The following is an 18,223-nucleotide window of genomic DNA, read 5'->3' as shown; positions in this document are numbered from 1 at the left end:
TAGAAAGATTTTTCAATGAAAACTAATCACGATTTCTATGATTTCGTGAACCATGGTTTAGGACTGATTATGAGTGAAACCAATGACTGACACGCTGTCCAAATCGTAATTCCCAGAGTTCTGAAGAAAATATACGAGCATTCAAATATTTCTGCACTGAAATTGATCTATGAAAAAAAAAAAAAAGGTATATTATACGAAAAATGGAATTGAATTTTTATTGTCATTCTCATCCTGCAGATGTCACTTCAGTCATTAAATTTCATTTAAAGATTTGAATCAAAGCAGGCAGTTGGAGTAGAAAAAACGAAGAATTTTATAGACCGGTAAAAAGGATTGATTTTGTCAAGAATAAGAAATTTATAAAACATTAAATATAGGTAATTATTATTAAAGGATATTTTAAGGTATATAAAGCACAATCATTAATTTTTCTTCTGACTTTGTATGTAAACATATTCAAAAGTACTTTTAAATGTTTAAGATAGTACCAATTATGACAAACAGTGATGCGTTTAAATTGTCTTCCAATGTTCCATCCGATTACAAAGAAATTATCTCTGATACCTTATGTAAAATGGAAGAGCACGTCGAAGGCAGAGGTCCAAGGTACACGCAAACAATTTTGAGTATTGTTCCAAAATTATTGCAGATTTATTACTAGATTGTAAGGTGAAAAATATTATAGGTACCAGTGGAGTTTAAATGATTTTGAAATTGGATCACCTTTGGGCCGTGGGAAATTTGGACGGGTGTATTTGGCAAGGGAGAAAACCACTCGATACATGGTAGCTTTGAAAACTTTGTATAAAGTAGAATTAATGAAGGGACGTGTTGAAAAGCAAGTAATGCGTGAAATCGAAATTCAGACACATTTGAGGTAAATTTGTTCATTTGTAAGCTTACCTCTTTTGCTTTTATGTATATATAATATATATGGTATCGTAATGTATCAATTTTTAGGCATCCTCATATTCTTCAAATGCTGACATATTTTCATGACCACAAACGTATTTACCTTGTACTAGAATTTGCAGCTGGGGGAGAGCTTTATAAGGAATTGAAACGGCAACCAAATGAAAGATTTAACGAACATTTGTATGTTTTTTTAACTTGAACTTGCTTGAACTTTCTTTGAATATACGTATATGGTAATTTTGAATAAACGTTATTCCATTTGTTAGGTCTGCAAAGTATACGTATCAAGTTGCAGATGCTTTGGAATATTGCCATAAGAATAATGTAATTCACAGAGATATAAAACCGGAGAATTTATTACTTACATACGAAGGTGATGTAAAATTAGCAGATTTTGGGTGGTCTGTTCATGCACCGTCATCTAAGTAAGTGCATTTAAAAATGACGGATTTTGTATAAATGCGATTGAAAACAATGTTATTATGTATATATTAATAATTATAGGAGGAATACATTATGCGGAACATTGGATTATTTGCCACCAGAAATGGTAACTGGACAAACGTACGACATATATGTCGATCATTGGTGTTTAGGTATCCTTTGTTATGAATTTCTCGTCGGTAGGCCACCTTTTCTTAGCGATTCACAGCAAGAAACTTATGTTAAAATAAAAACAATAAATATACAGTGGCCAGAACAAATTACGCCTGGAGCTAAAGACCTTATATCAAAGGTAACATTTAAAAGTTGTATTAGTATCTTTTTGGTTTCTATGAATAACATTATTTTAATTACAGTTAATTAAAAGGAAGAGTTCAGAAAGAATTTCTATGGCTGCTGTGAAAAAGCATTTTTGGATTCTAAAATATAAGAATACCACATGTTGACGTAAACTACATGTATGTATCAAGACACGACCGTTAAAGATACGATGTTATTTGTATTGTAGAAAATAATTTATCTAGTAAGAATTTTGCAGTTTTTTTATTGTTTTTTTTTTAATAGGTAGTAAAAAGCTACAGGGGATATATTAGCATAATTCCTATGGCCAATTTAAATTAATACCTGTCACATCCAATGCAACTATATCAAGGTCAGAGTGAAGAATATCGCATAAACTTGGTTTAGTTCGTCCAAAATCTCCGTGCACAAATTCTTTCACATACGTTCCTGCTTGTGTTTTAATGTCAAGTACAAAAAACTTGTTAATATCTTCATCTTTAACGTCCAATAGATTTCTTAGTTCTTGAGGTTTTGCCCAGCGAGCTCTCATTTCGTAGATTAAACGGATTCTAGGGCTCAAAGGTCTTCTGTGTAATACCCTCAACGGTGTTTTTTGAGTTATTTTTATTCGTTTTGTATTATTTAATTCTTCGAGGGAAAGTGTATTTTTCGATCCGTTACGGCATATGCATAGTGCTCGATAAAATTTTGTTTTAACTTTCTCACCTTCCTTCAACTTTTTTAAGTCAATCCTAGATAAAACTTTTAAATTCGACGTGATTTGTACTTGTTGCGAAGTCTGATTTACTTGGGTGACTAAATTTGATAGTAACTTTTCTGTTATTTTTGTCATTCGAGGATTAATTAATTCAACAGCAAATGGCCTCCCTGCATATATATTTCTAACATCGACATCTTCTCTTCCTGATGATAAAAATTTAATAGCTGTGTACAGATAAAAAGAACATTATACATTAAAAATCGATGTTAATGATAATTGTTGCATTGAAATATTAGCCTACATTGAGGTTTCATTGCTTCGATGATAGGATTACACACTATGTCTTGAACAGATGTCTCCATCTTTTTTATCCCATCTATGAACCATGGTGTTTGACTAAGTTCTCTTGATAGTTTACTGTATCTACCTAAAATTATAATAAAGCGTTATGCACTAATGCACGTTACTACAAATCCAAAAACATTACCTCCTACAAAAATACTCGAGCATGAACATAGTATATCTTCTACGTCAACGCTGCTGGTTGTTTCTAATGAGCAACTTTTGAAAAATTTAGCAAAATCTTCATCCGTAATACTGTTCATTAAAGTTTCTATGCTTTTTCTACTGAATTTATTATCGTTGCATTTTCTTTTCTTGTTATGCAATCTACAAGAAAAAGACATTAGACAGAAGCATTATTCAGCCAAAGTATAAAGCATTTAAGATGTAACAACTCTATAGGAAACTTACAATGTTTCGCATTCTTTTTCATTATGCTTGTATGTAAAGATAACGTCGATAAGAAACGGGGATGGTGTTGTTATATCTGCCTGCTTTTTAATTGCATTTTCTATTTTAGGAATCATCACCCATTTCCAAACATCTTTGATACTCTGTAGTTTTACTTTAAAATTAAGTAATGCATCTTCCGAGAGCTTCAGTTCGGTGGCAGATTGAACGTGCAACAAACGTTCTCTGAGATTTATGCATACAGGTATTGTCAATGCGCATAGAAAAGTATCGCTGTCATAATTTTCTTTCTCTACTTCGGCTTGAATCTGTTTTTAAAATTATTTCAAATTTATATAGAATAACTATATTTCAAATCAAGTATTTACACATACTTTTTCAATAACTAACTCTTGTATTTTATTCTGAAGAATTCCCAAGCAAGCCACACAAGGCACGTCGTCTGTAAAACTATCTTCTATCGCAGAATATAGTTCTGACTGGTAAACAAAGATTTTATTTTATTTTATTTTATTTTATTTTATTTTATTTTATTTTATTTTATTATGCATGTAAAAGAAACTACATTAAATATAACTTACACGTTTTACAAATGTAACAGGATCTTGGAAACAATTTGGTGCACGATATCCAATGAACCGCAAACAACATCTTAAGCAACAATTTTTTTGTTGTAAAAGATTAAAAATTCGTTTTTCCTCTTCTACGGAAAGATTCATTTTTAACGAAAGTCCTGTAAAACACTTTGATGTTAAAAATATATGAATATTAACCTAATTAAATGTTTCAATGTTTATATATGTATTTTAGCATGCATTATACTTTCCAAGTAAGAAAATTAATGTATATATTAGATAAATACAATTGTTAATATAAATACTGTTTCTTTTAGTCACTGATATATGTATATATATAGATATATATCTATATTATGTATATATATACATACATATAAGCAAATTGTACTAATTTTAGTGATGGATGCCTGTAGTATCGTCTACTGCTAGTGTAAATAATTGTAAATTTTAAGTTTTATTTCGTTATAACGGGTACCTGACTACTTTGTAAATATAATAACGTAACACGTAACATCATGCCTTTTTTAAGAAAAAAGTCTAGCAAAAAGATAAACGCGGAAAATGGCAATGACAATTTGATTGGAGGTTAATCGTTGTTTTATAATCAATTTAAAATTGATTCTTCATTTAGTGTATATAATTAACTAATTATTGTTTCATGATAGATGTAACCATTGACGATTTTGCAAATTCATCACGGACTCACGCTAGATTTAGAAAGGCGGTGACAAATCTTTCCTCCGAAGGTTATTTTTTCAATACGTTTCAATCAACTTTTTGTTGTGCCATTTCTGTTTGGTAGAATGAATTTAATACACACTGCTGTATACGACATTTCGTATTGTATCATGTCATATTTTCTTGGGTTTTTTTCTTTTTTTCTCTTTTTTACAGTGAAACAAAAAGCAACAGTACAAGAGGAAGATTGGAAAGAAGAGATGGATGAAAGTGATCAAAATTTATCTGATGCAAATAAGTCGAGGAAAAACAGTAAAGGTAAAGGAAATTAACTGTAAATAATAACAGTGATTTAACAATGATAACAAGTTTTGTAAATTGTATCAGGTGTCTCGACGAGTCAAAGGAGAAGTAGAAAAACAAGTTCTTCCGAAAAGAATGTAATAGAAGATGAAGGTAAAAAAAAAAAAAAATCGTACAATTGAGATTTGTAAATTTCTAGACGAAAGGGATAAATATTTTTCATCTGTTCTATAGGTGTAGATTATCCATTAGATATATGGTTTATTATATCCGAATACATTAGTCCAGAGGCTGTTGGAAAATTTGCTCGGATATGTAGAAGTTCTTACCATGTAACAACCACTGGAAAATTTTGGTTTCATTTGTATAAGTCGTAAGTTTCTTTTAAATGAACGATATTTTTTTTAGCGCATAAAATTAAATTGTGATTGCAGGTATTATAAGTTTGTTCCTAGCTTACCGGAACGTTTGCAACCACAATGTATGGTTCGTACGCACGGGCTTCGTGCTTGTGTTATTAGAACGTTACATTACACTTATTTTGCCTTGAAAAGAGAAGTTGACGACGTATCTTATTTAAGACAAGACGAGCCTCACTCTCTAGTAAAGAGACGGTGTTGCCTTATGTGGCATAAAGCAAGTATTAGAGAAGTACCATTGTACCATTAGTGGAGTATTAAATGTATAAAATTAATTAATTAATTAATTAATTAATGAAAAATCTGCTTGTAGAAAGGAAAAATGCGATGGTATTTCTATTTCAAATTAAAAGAAATTCCAAAATCAATCAACTCGCTGAAACAGAAATCCAAGATAAATGTTAAGAAAACAGATTTTCTTGAAATGTTGGAAGATGTAGCTGTAAATCCAGAAGAGGGCTGTAAAGTACTTAGGGTATTTATTGTACATATTTAACAGATGACCGAAGTGTGATACATTATATGCAATGCTATGCAATGTTGTATTTATTTTGTTGCATGATTTGTAGGTAACTTGTTTAAAATATAGTATGTTGCCACCTGTAATCGGTTTGATCCTGCAATCAGTGTCGATGACTTTAATGCCAGGTTTTAAAGATCATCGATTGCAGCTTGGATTTGGAACATCAGATATTCCTGGTACATTGACGAATCAAGTTATTTTAAACGATGTTGTTAATTGTCAAATTTTAGATTGGTGGCATCCACTTTATCCCCACCAAGATGGTATAACTACAATTGAACTACCACAGAGTGATTTGTGGGAGTAGAAAATTGTTTTCAAAAAATTCCATGTTTCACAATCAAAATCGGTTAAAACATACTAGTACGAGTTTTGTAATATAAACATAATATATATGTAAATAATACATTAAATGTCTGTTAAGTAAAATAACATTTGGATGTCATTGTATAGAATTCCTTGCGACCCTTATAAAATAAAAAAATAAATAAATTGGAGATTACTTACTTACTGACAAAGCAACAAACAAATGAAAAGTATCACTTTTGTTGTTGTTGTTGTTGTTGTTGTTGTTGCTGCTGTTCGTTTAAAAAATGAAAAAAGAATATTATCTTTTGATCGCTGTTTCAACAGCGTGTAACAATTCTTCCACGTGAGACACGTTTGAAATTGAAATTTCCATCTCTGTAATCTAAAGTATAACGGATATACATAACGAGTTTTATTTATACGGTAAGATATCAATGATTTAATAATAAATGTTACCATGTTGGCATAAGCTTGTACATCAACTTGCAACTGAATACGTATTTTTTCATCATCACTGATTCCTTGTGCTTCAGAAGAAAATGAACCCGTGGATTTATCGCGTATTTTTTTTAATCTTCTCAAGCTTTCCTCAGTTTTTTGTACCGATGTTAATACATCTGTTACAGAAGCTAAGTAACTGCAATTAGAAAGTATGATAAACTGAAGAAACACCGTAATATTTTTGATATAATTGCATACTTTCTCCTCTTACTGTTTAGTTAATGAAGATAGAGCTAATTCCAACCAGCGATTAACGTCATCTAGTATCAGTTCATTATACTCTCGATGAAAATTGATTAGAAATATAAGACTATTTTTTACGTAAGCACATGGTTTTGTTGGTATATCCCTTTTTGTTCGTCTAAATAATCTTGGTATATCACTGACTTGTTTCAAATGTACCACAGATTGTTTCAAAAGTTCGTTTACAATTTCTTCTGTGATTTGTGGCAAAATGGTTTCCAAGTTCTTAATCGTTTCATCGAAGGAATCTATAGCATAAAATATACACAATAATTATACAATAACAGTTCCAGTTTCAACTACGGATTACGGATAATTTACCAAGTACATATTGTACAACCTTTCAATAATTTCAATATTTTTTCAGTTGTTCGTTCAAGTTTCGACTGGATCATGTTTAAAAGACGCGAAGACGCGGCTATAAATTTCTTTACATCTTCGTACAAACAAATAAGAAAGTTGAGCCTCGTCGAATGTTCTGCTTTGTTTGGATTATTTACTTGGTTTTCTATTGTCCATACCTTTGCATAAAAGGAAAGGAAAGAAAGGAATTAAGATTAATTTTTTTTTGTTTTCTTTTTCATGATCTAGAGAAAATTAAATTAAATTTCATACTTCTTTAAGGGCTCTATGAATCCACATTTGATATCTGGCACATATCTGAAGAGTGAATTTCCAAAATCTACGTGAAAAAAGGTGTAAAAAATTCTTATTATACATATTTTATAATTTTTCAAGCTGGCAATTATGTGTGTATTAATAATTACCGATGAAAAAGCTGACTCAAATATACGTCTTTGGACCAAATTCTTTGTATATTTATCGCAATGATATAGGTTGCATGAAGAGAAAAATGCTTTTGCGTAAACGTTTCTAATGTTCCCTTTACACATGCTGGTGATATTGGTTCTGTTAGTACCGTTTCGACCGCACTGGCTATTTCTTGAAATCGTATTTGAAAATAGACTGGTAAATTCCACTTTATTAAAAAACGTTTATACTGTGGATTTTCTTTTAATGCTACATAAGGTTCGTGTGTAAGACATTTATCTTCCAATTTCTCTAAAAACTTGAGAGTTGCAATGTATCTCTAAAATCGTAAAACATACAGTATAATATACAGTATATCCCTATAATAATACAAACATTATTCTTCTTATTTACTAATATTTACTAACCGAATGAAATAATACTGGATCTCCGGGTGCAAAAACACATTTAATATATTGTTCCATCTTTTCTTCCACCTCGATCCAAAAACTGTTTACCACAAAATCGAATTGTATTCTTCGTTTCTCCGCGGAAACTCTGACATGAAAGTAAGAAAATATAATACTATATAAACTTGAAGTTTAACAAAAAAGGTACATACTTGGATGTGATGTCCAAAAGCAGTTCGAGGTCTACATTCAAAATATTCAACAATCTATCGTAAATATCTTGTAGGCCAAGCGAATTGGTTTGTAAGTTTTCTATGCTAATTGCACTACGAACCAATGGACTAACAACTTCTTTTCTTATTAAATTTTCTGCATCGTTTATTTTGTCAAGCGTAACATAAATTCTTAAACATCGAATTAAAAAATCAGAATTTTTTTCTTGCAAAGATGCCAAGAACAATTCGTTAAGATACGTCATATAAGTCTGTTCAAGTTTTTCATATTCCTATAACAACGTAAGTTTTTTATCATTAACGAGAATAACGATTTCTTAATTATCCATTAAATATGTATACATACATACGAACCTTTTGTTTATCATTGATAATATCCAATTTGCATCTGGACATGTAAAATTGTAACTGACTGAATTCTGCTGCAATTTGTTCCAAGATATCTATTTTAACTGTACTTTCAAGAAATGTATTTAAAGATAATGTGTTTGACAATTTGTTGAAAGAATTATAAATATATTGTAAGCTGAATATACTCTTCTTGTATTCTCTAAGTTTCTCGCAATCATTTACATTATGAGAAATTACAATAATTTCGTCGTCCAAAGTTTGTCGTATTTGCTGTAAAAAGAAAAAAAAAAAGAAAAAAAAAAGGTTTAAACTTTACTAAAATATTATATATAAATATTTGATACTTAAAGATTTTCCTTTTTACTTTACCATTATTTCCTCTTTCAATTGACCTAACGGTGTTTGCAGGTTATTGATAGCTTTATCCAAACCGATAAGATTACTTGATAAATTCACAAAATCTGTATAATCTCTGTTGATTAAATCGATCATAGCGGATCTTAACAATTTCAAATATATTCCCAAATCATCTCGCATCGTTTCCAATTTTGTGTTCTTTCTATGTTCTTGTAGAAAAGTATCTACATTGAAATTTTGCTAAAAATTATAAAACATTAAATTAAATAAAAAAAATCTACAACATAATATCTTGTTAACGCGTAACATGCCAAATGAATTACCTGAATGAAATCAAGTTCTGAGAAGCACAAATCTTTTGGGACTTTTGGTAGATTAATATTTTCTTTCGACATGGTGTCTTCTTCATAAAAGAAAACCTCTTTTCTTAGTAAATTTTTTTATAAATTTAACACATTCATAGTTTCCAATCGAAAGAATGCAGTATATATGTAACTAAAAAAAAGAAATCATTAACAATTTATTCCTGTTTCAATAAGTATGATGATAAATATTAGCTGGTGCAACATACATATATTGTAGAATATGCTAATATGTAATAAAATATAAATTACAAACAAGCATCCCATGTATCATTTTTGTTTCGGTTTTTTCAATAATTGTATAAAAATCATATCAGCTTTTGACCTAACTTTAAACTATTTTGTGCGTTGAAAACGTAGCGTGGAGCCCGAACAGTCAACGTTTCATCGAAAATTAGGCCGAACAGAAACTGATTTAAGCGCCACCTCAATTATTCCATGCTATACTACGATAACTACAGGGTGTTCGACAACAGGTGGGCAATATTTTAAGGGGTGATTCTAGGGATGAAAATAAGACGAAAATCAAGAATAACGAAATACCGTTTTACAATTATTTGTTAATTAAATTATTGTTATATCTATTGAAATTTATTATTTTTGTAACTTTTATACATGGATATCCAGTAAATTTGTTTGAATTATTTAATTATTATACAATATTAAGAAATAATTATTGTGTTTTAATATGAATTTGATTTTCATCAAATAGTTATTAAACGTTATACAATAATAACAGTTACAAATACTCTTCGATTCTTTAATTAATTTATTGTTTTTCTAAAACGATTTATTTTCCAAAGTAATTAAAGTTAAATTTGTTAAACAATTATTTTAATGATTTTTGAAAAGCAATTGAATTTACCGCAACGAGGAAACACCAGCGCCACCTATTAAAATACTGCGGAAACTACTTGACAACTTACTAGTTGATAATTCAGTTTCAGGAAATGGATCGGTAAGTTATTGAGTAGTTTGCGCCACTTTTGTATAGATGGCGCTGGGATCGAATTTTAAAAATATTTATGGCGGTCCTTTTAAAATGCAAGTTTGTCAAACAATTATTTTAATCATTGTTCAGTCTTATACCGATTTAGAATGATTTCTAAAAAATAGAATCTAAGGAAGTCAAAATTGCAATTAATTTATAATTAACGTCTCACGCCACCAAAGGCTTCATAACTCCTCGAAAATAAAGATATGTCCAGCCTTGTTGGATCTGAAGTCATTGTCCACCATGAGTGTGACCGTCGATATGTTTGACATATGGCATATCTCCTTTTACATCATTCCAATTAAACTTTTATATACGGATACCCAGTAAATTTGTTTGAATTATTTAATTTTTATACAATATTAAGGGGGTAGACACGGGTAATGCAGCGAGGTGACATTAGCGGCAAAAATGGGCCTACCTAGGAATAATTTATCAACTTTCATGATTGATTCTTAATCTATTACATACTTGTAGGAACTTTCTAACATAGGTTTTGCAAGAATCCAGTCACTAATTAATTAATTATGAACCCTTGCAGAATGATGAAAACGAACGAACAGAATAAACGATGTACAGAAAAAATGGGGAACTCTATTTCTGGTCTGCTTTACCTTGTTGACGTCTTTTGCGAGTGAACAGTCAACGAAATCGTAGTTCTCAAATTTCTTCTACCCGAAGGCTTGTACATTATCGTTTGAAAATGTTGAAAATGTAAAATAAAAGAATTTCATCTTCGGTGCATAAAACTATTAATCGTTATTATGTGTTTTATTCTAATTCGGCATTGGTATTCTTTTGTTTAATTATTATATATTGTACATAAATAAATAAATAAATGCATAAATAAATAAATAAAGAAATAAATAAAGCTTCATTTATAAAGATTAAGAAAACTTTTAGTTTTACAGTTCCAACTTTAGATAGCGTTGTTAGTCATTTTCTTATGAAATACGCTGGATTCCAACCTACAGTTTAATATATCTTGGTGGAAATAACCCGCTCGGAGACTGGAGAAGTAATTTGTTCATTTGCAAATGGTTGATGGGTCGAGAGCAGTTGAAATATCTGTAAGCATCGTCGTCAAGATCGAGTATACGTTTGTCTATAAGGTGAAATAACGTTTCCTATGTTATTATACTTTTAGTAATAATCTTATTTTCCACGATCTACATTTATTTTACTGTAAAATTTTCTCTTTTTCCTCTACCAAACATTCGTAGATCGAAGATTTTTCAACGTTTTTGTTCTTAGATCTTGGGTTTTACACGTGCAATACGCAGAGCAAGAAATAACTTTTATACCCAAGTTTGAAAATATTGCTAGTTTCATTTTTACGTAGATAGAACATTTGAAAATATTTTCTAATACACATAAGTTTAATAGATGAATTTAATTTTATTCGTTTTATTTGTTACAGGATGGTTACAGGATGGATATAAATTCTATATACTAATGCATATTAATAAATGTTTTCGGTTTATTAATTAATTGATTAAAAAGAAGAGTAAAACCATGTATCTGTATAATTTGACTCTCCAACGTGCGACGGGTATAACCCATGCGGTACATGGTAATTTCTCTGGCAGTAAAATGCAAGAGATACTAGTCTCTCGTGGCAAGTCTTTAGAACTTTTGAGACCGGATCCAAATACTGGAAAAGTTCATACCTTGTTAACTGTAGAAGTATTTGGAATTATAAGGTCTTTAATGGCCTTTAGACTGACCGGTGGTACAAAAGATTATATCGTCGTTGGATCAGATTCCGGGCGTATCGTAATTCTGGAGTACATTCCTGCAAAAAATATTTTTGAGAAAGTTCATCAAGAAACTTTTGGAAAAAGCGGATGTAGACGTATCGTACCTGGACAATATTTAGCTATAGATCCTAAAGGGAGAGCTGTAATGATAGGTATTTAATATAAAGTATTATGGTATAAAGTATTACAGCGCCAGATGATTATTTAGGAGTTCCGTGTTTCAACTGAACAGCACTGATTACAATTACTTCTAATGATGGCTATCTTTTATTGTTAAAATGCTTTCAATCTAGATATATGTATATATGTATAATACATAATAAATTTCTAAACTTTTATTTTTTAGGTGCAATTGAGAAACAAAAATTAGTGTACATTTTAAATAGAGATCCCGAGGCTCGACTTACGATTTCTTCACCTTTAGAAGCTCATAAAAGTAACACGTTAGTTTACCATACAGTGGGAGTGGATGTGGGTTTTGAAAATCCTATGTTTGCTTGTTTAGAAATTGATTACGAGGTAATAATATTATTACGTGATACTAACAAGAGAATTGTATTGGAGTGTGTTAATGATTGGTTGAGATTTTCGATAGGAAGCGGACAGCGATCCTACAGGTGATGCAGCAGTAAAAACACAACAGACTTTAACCTTGTATGAACTTGATCTTGGTTTGAATCATGTTGTACGAAAGTACAGCGAACCTCTGGAAGAACACGCAAATTTCCTTGTATCGGTTCCCGGAGGAAACGATGGGCCAAGCGGTGTTCTCATTTGTTCCGAAAATTATTTGACATATAAAAATTTAGGAGATCAGCACGATATCCGTTGTCCTATTCCTAGACGACGTAACGATTTAGATGATCCTGAAAGAGGCATGATATTCGTGTGTTCTGCTACTCACAAGACGAAAAGTATGTTCTTCTTCTTGGCCCAAACGGAACAGGGAGATATTTTCAAGATCACATTGGAAACGGACGAAGATATGGTGACTGAAATTAAATTAAAATATTTTGACACTGTACCGGTTGCAGCAAGTATGTGTGTTTTAAAAACAGGTTTCTTGTTTGTAGCATCAGAATTTGGTAACCAGTAAGTAACCAATTCGTACATTATCATTCGTAGATGAGAGTTTTTACTTTGAAAGGAGAAAAGAAAGGAGAAAGGAAAGGAAATGAAATGGAAAATTATTTCACGTTACATATTTGTTATTTCTTTCAGTTATCTCTATCAAATTGCTCATTTAGGAGATGATGACGACGAGCCAGAGTTCAGCTCTGCTATGCCTCTCGAAGAAGGTGACACGTTTTTCTTTGCACCGAGACCGCTTAGAAATTTAGTATTAGTCGATGAAATGGATAGTTTGTCGCCAATAATGGCGTGTCAGGTAAATTGAAGAATTTCTTATAAATAGCGAATGAAATTTAAAAAAGAAGGAAGGGATGCACCTCGAAGTAAAAAAGTGACGTTTCACGAGTCTTTTTTTTGTGGAAGGTGCAAAAAATAAATATTCTTAGTCGCGTTCAATTTGTTATCTTTGCAAATTGAAGTTGAACCTAAGAATAACATATGCACAAGTACAATAGAGAGAATATATGAAATATGTTGACATTCGTATATATGTAGGTAGCTGATTTGGCAAACGAAGATACTCCGCAATTGTACATAACGTGTGGCAGAGGTCCGCGATCTACTTTGCGGGTGTTGCGGCACGGTTTAGAGGTGTCTGAAATGGCTGTTAGCGAACTGCCTGGTAATCCAAACGCTGTGTGGACGGTTAAAAGAAGAGTCGATGGTTAGTTTGAAAAAGAAAACATATGTTACACAGTAATTGTTTGCATGTTACAACGTGTTTGAATTGATAATGCAGAATTACCTTCTTCTTCTTCTTCTTCTTCTTCTGCATTGATCGTTCGTTTACTTTCTTCTTAAGTATACACATACATTTATACATTTACAATGTATGTATTTATTGTAGACAATTTTTATCCATTTGCTCCAGTTACGACAATTAATGTAGTAGACAGGTTGTTCTCTTAATGTTGAGTTCGATGTATAGGAAGTAAATAGAAATGATATATATAATTTTGAATAAAATTAAAAAAAATTGTGGAGATAGTTGATTTTGTAAATGATATTAACGAATCTGGTGGCTTGATACACTCTTATCAAACACCAGTTCTCTCTTTCAGGCTACCAGCATGCTATTGGTTGAACTACAGAACACGCGGTGATAGAAAGGTAAGGACAAAGGTGAAAATTGCCAGGAGATAAGAATTGATTTGCTCGAAAAGCCATCTCCTCCTCTTTCTGTGTGTAGGATCAAAGATCCTGTGCTATATCAACTTCTAAAGAAGATAATCTATTGTTTTAATAATCCACTTGTTGATCATTTACTTTGCTTAGATATTCAGAGTGAGCCTTATAATTTTGATTACAGAGGAGTATGATGCTTACATCATAGTGTCGTTCGTGAATGCTACTCTTGTACTTAGTATCGGAGAAACTGTAGAAGAAGTGACCGATTCTGGCTTTCTTGGTACAACACCAACATTGAGCTGTTCGGCGTTGGGTGAAGATGCGCTAGTACAGGTACGATTATCTAATTGATATGACAATATTTCTGTATGCACTATGGTATCTCCAACTCCTGGTATCACCACGAGTTGGTCGCTTTAAACAGTGCTAGATGATAAAGAGTTCTTGCATCGTTGAGTGTTTAGACATTCTATCTAGGCATTTTCTGGTAAATTGAACTCGACAAAATCGACCATAAATATACTATTTATGTAGACCATTTGATTTATATAATGGATCCTTTTTAGGTGTATCCCGATGGAATACGACATATTCGTGCTGACAAACGTGTAAACGAATGGAAAGCGCCTGGAAAAAAGACTATAGTTAAATGCGCAGTGAATCAACGTCAGGTTGTAATTGCCCTTACCGGAGGAGAATTAGTATACTTCGAAATGGATCCTGTACGTTTACTATTACCCCTATTTTTTTTTTTTTTTTTTTTTTTTATAGTAGAATAGTATAATATATTACGAGACGCATCGATTGTTCTTTCTGTGATGCTGTTTATTCGCACAGAAACGTATAAGATGCGTAAAGTATATCACTTTCATCGTCTTTCGTAATTCAAAATATTCTCGTTACGAAAAGTTCTCAACTAGATGAAAAGTGGACATTTTAATGAATTATCTGCAAGTTTAATAATCTGATTTATTTGATATACTTGGTGTAGACGGGACAGTTAAATGAATATACAGAACGAAAGAAAATGCCTTCGGAGGTGATGTGTATGGCTCTTGGAAACGTAGCCGTTGGAGAACAAAGGTCATGGTTTTTGGCTGTTGGTCTTCAAGATAACACCGTAAGGATTATCTCGTTAGATCCTTCCGATTGCTTAGCACCTAGAAGTATGCAGGCTTTGCCAGCGGCTGCAGAAAGTTTATGTATCGTTGAAATGGGTGCGAAAGATGCAAATAATTCCGAGGAATTATCCTCTCAACAATCCAGTCTTTATTTAAATATAGGTTAGTTTAATAATAATAATAATAATAACACATAGGTATTCTATATGAAAGAGGTCTATAATGTTGTAATTAATTGTTTATTTTGTTATATTTTATTAGGTCTGCAAAACGGTGTTTTGTTGAGAACGGTATTAGATCCAATTTCAGGGGATCTCGCCGACACGCGTACGCGATATTTAGGTTCACGCCCCGTTAAGCTATTTAGGATAAAAATGCAAGGAAACCAAGCGGTGCTTGCAATGAGCAGCAGATCGTGGTTAAGTTACTATTATCAAAATCGTTTTCATTTAACACCGTTGTCCTATGAAAGTTTGGAATTTGCGTCAGGCTTCAGTTCCGAACAATGTCCTGAAGGAATTGTTGCCATCTCTACAAATACCTTGAGAATTCTTGCCCTCGAGAAATTGGGTGCAGTGTTCAATCAAATTAGTTTCCCTCTGGAATACACGCCAAGAAAGTTTGCGATTCATTCGGATTCTGCACACTTGATAATCATTGAAACAGAACATAACGCGTACACAGAAGAAACAAAACAACAAAGAAGATTGCAAATGGCAGAAGAAATGCAAGAAGCAGCTGGCGCAGAAGAAGCTGTAGTGGCAAGAGAATTAGCTGAAGCTTTCTTATCGGAAGAACCTAACGAAGCTGTGTTTGGAGCACCAAGAGCCGGACCAGGCTTATGGGCATCGTTAATTAGAATAATAGCTCCAACAACGGGGCAAACGTTTCAAGTTCATCGACTTGAACAGAATTTAGCTGCTTTATGGTAAGAATGGAAAGATTATTATTTTTCTTGGGTTTAAATACAAAGAAATGTTAATTTTCATAAATTTATATTACAGCCTAAGTCTTGTAAAGTTTCTTAACCAGGGTGATCAATTGTTTCTCATAGTTGGTGTTGCGAAAGAATTTCAACTAAATCCTAGACTTAGCAGCGGTGGTTTTCTCTATACTTACAAGTAAGTATTTTAATTTGAACATAAGAAATGAAATGAAATGAAATGAAATATATATATATATATATATATATATAATGATGACAAAAATACACAATCACTGAAATGTAGTAATGCGATGGTGAAATATCCTGCAGTGCTGATATTTATTTATTAATATAAAACGTTTTCTTTTATTTCTTTTAAGAAGAAAAAATATTAACGGAATTTTATTGTTTTTTTCTTCCTTGTACAGAGTAAATACCGAATGTACTAGTCTTGAATTGGTACATAAAACCACTTTGGACGAGGTACCTTTGGCTATATGTCCGTATCAGGGAAGAGTATTAGTTGGCGTTGGTAGAATGTTACGTTTATATGATATGGGCAAGAAGAAATTACTACGTAAATGTGAAAATAAACATATTCCTAATGCTATTGTGTCTATAAATGCGATTGGGCAACGAATTTATGTAAGCGACGTTCAGGAATCAGTGTACGCTGTTAGATACAAACGACAAGAAAATCAGCTGATAGTGTTTGCCGATGACACGCATCCGAGGTGGATCACAACAACATGCGTACTTGATTACGATACTGTTGCTACCGCCGACAAATTTGGTAACATCGCTGTTGTAAGTAACTCCGATACTCGTCAATTGCGAGGGAAAAAACAAAAAAAGATGACGTAATCATGTACAATGAAATAAATTTGTCAACAGATACGGTTAGCAAGTGGTATCAACGACGACGTGGATGAAGATCCAACCGGGAACAAGGCATTGTGGGACCGAGGTTTACTGAACGGAGCCAGCCAAAAGGCAGACACGGTTGCCTGTTTCCACGTTGGTGAAACGGTTATGTCTTTACAGAAAGCAACCCTAATTCCGGGTGGTTCTGAAAGTTTGGTGTATACAACGTTAAGTGGAACAGTTGGCGTTCTGGTGCCGTTTACTAGTCACGAAGATCATGATTTCTTCCAACATTTAGAAATGCATATGCGCTCGGAACATCCACCACTTTGCGGAAGGGATCATTTGTCGTTTAGATCATATTATTACCCTGTAAAGAATGTTATAGACGGTGATCTCTGCGAACAATTTAATTCTATCGAACCGGCGAAACAAAAGAGTATCGCGGGCGATCTTGAACGAACACCTTCCGAAGTGTCAAAGAAACTCGAGGATATTCGTACACGATACGCCTTTTAAATTTATTTTTATCTTTACGGCTTATTTATTATCGAGTCATTTAACAAATTTTTGCATTCCGTTTTAATCAATTCGTAAAAACCTTTAACACGCTACAACGGTGTCGATGGAAGTACATTATTTTTTTTTTTTTTTTTTTTTTTTTCATATGATGCAGTCAGTTTTCACCATTATGTATTCCATAAGTTTTGACAAAGCTGCAAACTGATATATATATATATATAGAAAATACACAATAATTGGTGTTTTAAATGTGTTGTTTCGAATTTTTATAACGGGACATTTGAGCCGTTGAAAAGCCAAAGTGAGATCGACTTTTGGAATTGATCGATCTAATAAATGACCGGCACATTTATTATGTTTAGCGCAGAAAAAAATAGAAAACATCTTGTCGACCTAATTTAAAATTTTAAATACGGCATGCGCATTAAACAATATCGAACATATTGATGGACAATTATTCTTTGTAAAAACGTATATATAACGTATTCAAGTTTTAATTTTAATTGAAATTAATTCAAACGAATGTATTGAATAACAATAAATTATCATTTTTTATATTTTTCTATTTATATTTGCAATTAAAGTTGAAAATCAAGGTGAACAGTTTTTGTATCTTTTTCAATGAAATCTTACTGAAAAGTGT

General features: G+C 32.0%; 5 protein-coding genes across 20 annotated transcripts; 3 read left to right on the top strand and 2 right to left on the bottom strand.

Annotated features, from left to right (window-relative positions):
* The first annotated feature begins 14 nt into the window (after positions 1-14).
* LOC114879227 (aurora kinase B) lies at positions 15-2,019 on the top strand. 5 transcript variants are annotated; one of them, XM_029193964.2, is made up of 9 exons: positions 15-187; positions 273-380; positions 485-609; positions 689-880; positions 964-1,098; positions 1,185-1,343; positions 1,423-1,654; positions 1,719-1,820; positions 1,927-2,019. In XM_029193964.2, exons 3-8 carry the CDS (start codon positions 497-499, stop codon positions 1,806-1,808), a joined length of 921 nt encoding a protein of 306 aa, XP_029049797.1. In that variant the 5' UTR covers positions 15-187; positions 273-380; positions 485-496; the 3' UTR covers positions 1,809-1,820; positions 1,927-2,019. The 5 variants fall into 5 exon arrangements, with proteins under 5 accessions (XP_029049797.1, XP_029049795.1, XP_046143832.1 ...); XM_029193962.2 differs by having other exon boundaries at positions 467-609; XM_046287876.1 differs by having other exon boundaries at positions 273-407; positions 489-609.
* LOC114879225 (tRNA pseudouridine synthase Pus10) lies at positions 1,890-4,491 on the bottom strand. The gene is made up of 7 exons (XM_029193953.1): positions 4,403-4,491; positions 3,700-3,851; positions 3,493-3,597; positions 3,119-3,426; positions 2,853-3,034; positions 2,667-2,792; positions 1,890-2,589 (listed from the first exon to the last, which is right to left on the bottom strand). Exons 2-7 carry the CDS (start codon positions 3,835-3,837, stop codon positions 1,964-1,966), a joined length of 1,485 nt encoding a protein of 494 aa, XP_029049786.1. The 5' UTR covers positions 3,838-3,851; positions 4,403-4,491; the 3' UTR covers positions 1,890-1,963.
* On the top strand, positions 4,068-6,051 carry LOC114879226 (putative transmembrane protein 183BP). Of its 9 annotated transcripts, none has more exons than XM_029193955.2 (8): positions 4,071-4,281; positions 4,362-4,442; positions 4,591-4,692; positions 4,762-4,830; positions 4,912-5,050; positions 5,112-5,313; positions 5,410-5,580; positions 5,666-6,051. In XM_029193955.2, the coding sequence occupies exons 1-8, from the start codon at positions 4,212-4,214 to the stop codon at positions 5,924-5,926; spliced, it is 1,095 nt and encodes a 364-aa protein (XP_029049788.2). In that variant the 5' UTR covers positions 4,071-4,211; the 3' UTR covers positions 5,927-6,051. The 9 variants fall into 9 exon arrangements, with proteins under 9 accessions (XP_046143827.1, XP_029049788.2, XP_046143825.1 ...); XM_046287869.1 differs by having other exon boundaries at positions 5,112-5,328; XM_029193956.2 differs by having other exon boundaries at positions 4,072-4,281; positions 5,410-5,571.
* Positions 5,943-9,555, bottom strand: LOC114879223 (conserved oligomeric Golgi complex subunit 2). Of its 4 annotated transcripts, XR_006829906.1 has the most exons (13): positions 9,388-9,549; positions 9,097-9,268; positions 8,786-9,013; positions 8,420-8,686; positions 8,045-8,337; positions 7,851-7,980; positions 7,440-7,762; positions 7,288-7,354; positions 7,013-7,193; positions 6,641-6,920; positions 6,385-6,565; positions 6,127-6,310; positions 5,943-6,035 (listed from the first exon to the last, which is right to left on the bottom strand). XR_006829906.1 is itself a non-coding variant. In XM_029193952.2 (12 exons), the coding sequence occupies exons 2-12, from the start codon at positions 9,166-9,168 to the stop codon at positions 6,227-6,229; spliced, it is 2,106 nt and encodes a 701-aa protein (XP_029049785.2). In that variant the 5' UTR covers positions 9,169-9,268; positions 9,466-9,555; the 3' UTR covers positions 6,142-6,226. The 4 variants fall into 4 exon arrangements, 3 of the variants coding, with proteins under 3 accessions (XP_029049785.2, XP_046143824.1, XP_029049784.2); XM_029193952.2 differs by lacking the exon at positions 5,943-6,035 and having other exon boundaries at positions 6,142-6,310; positions 9,466-9,555; XM_046287868.1 differs by lacking the exon at positions 5,943-6,035 and having other exon boundaries at positions 6,142-6,310; positions 9,345-9,549.
* Positions 9,556-11,127: 1,572 nt separating this feature from the next.
* Positions 11,128-18,137, top strand: LOC114879206 (splicing factor 3B subunit 3). Its single transcript, XM_029193923.2, has 13 exons — positions 11,128-11,241; positions 11,550-12,041; positions 12,236-12,408; positions 12,485-12,981; positions 13,111-13,276; positions 13,516-13,684; positions 14,330-14,481; positions 14,715-14,870; positions 15,140-15,431; positions 15,531-16,197; positions 16,274-16,390; positions 16,623-17,001; positions 17,089-18,137. The coding sequence occupies exons 2-13, from the start codon at positions 11,645-11,647 to the stop codon at positions 17,575-17,577; spliced, it is 3,654 nt and encodes a 1,217-aa protein (XP_029049756.1). The 5' UTR covers positions 11,128-11,241; positions 11,550-11,644; the 3' UTR covers positions 17,578-18,137.
* The last annotated feature ends 86 nt before the right edge of the window (positions 18,138-18,223 follow it).

Source organism: Osmia bicornis, chromosome 11 (genome assembly GCF_907164935.1).
Source record: "Osmia bicornis bicornis chromosome 11, iOsmBic2.1, whole genome shotgun sequence".
In the NCBI taxonomy this organism is placed as follows: Eukaryota; Metazoa; Arthropoda; class Insecta; order Hymenoptera; family Megachilidae; genus Osmia; species Osmia bicornis.
Note: the sequence above shows the minus strand (reverse complement) of the source record. Positions and strands in the feature narration are given on the sequence as shown.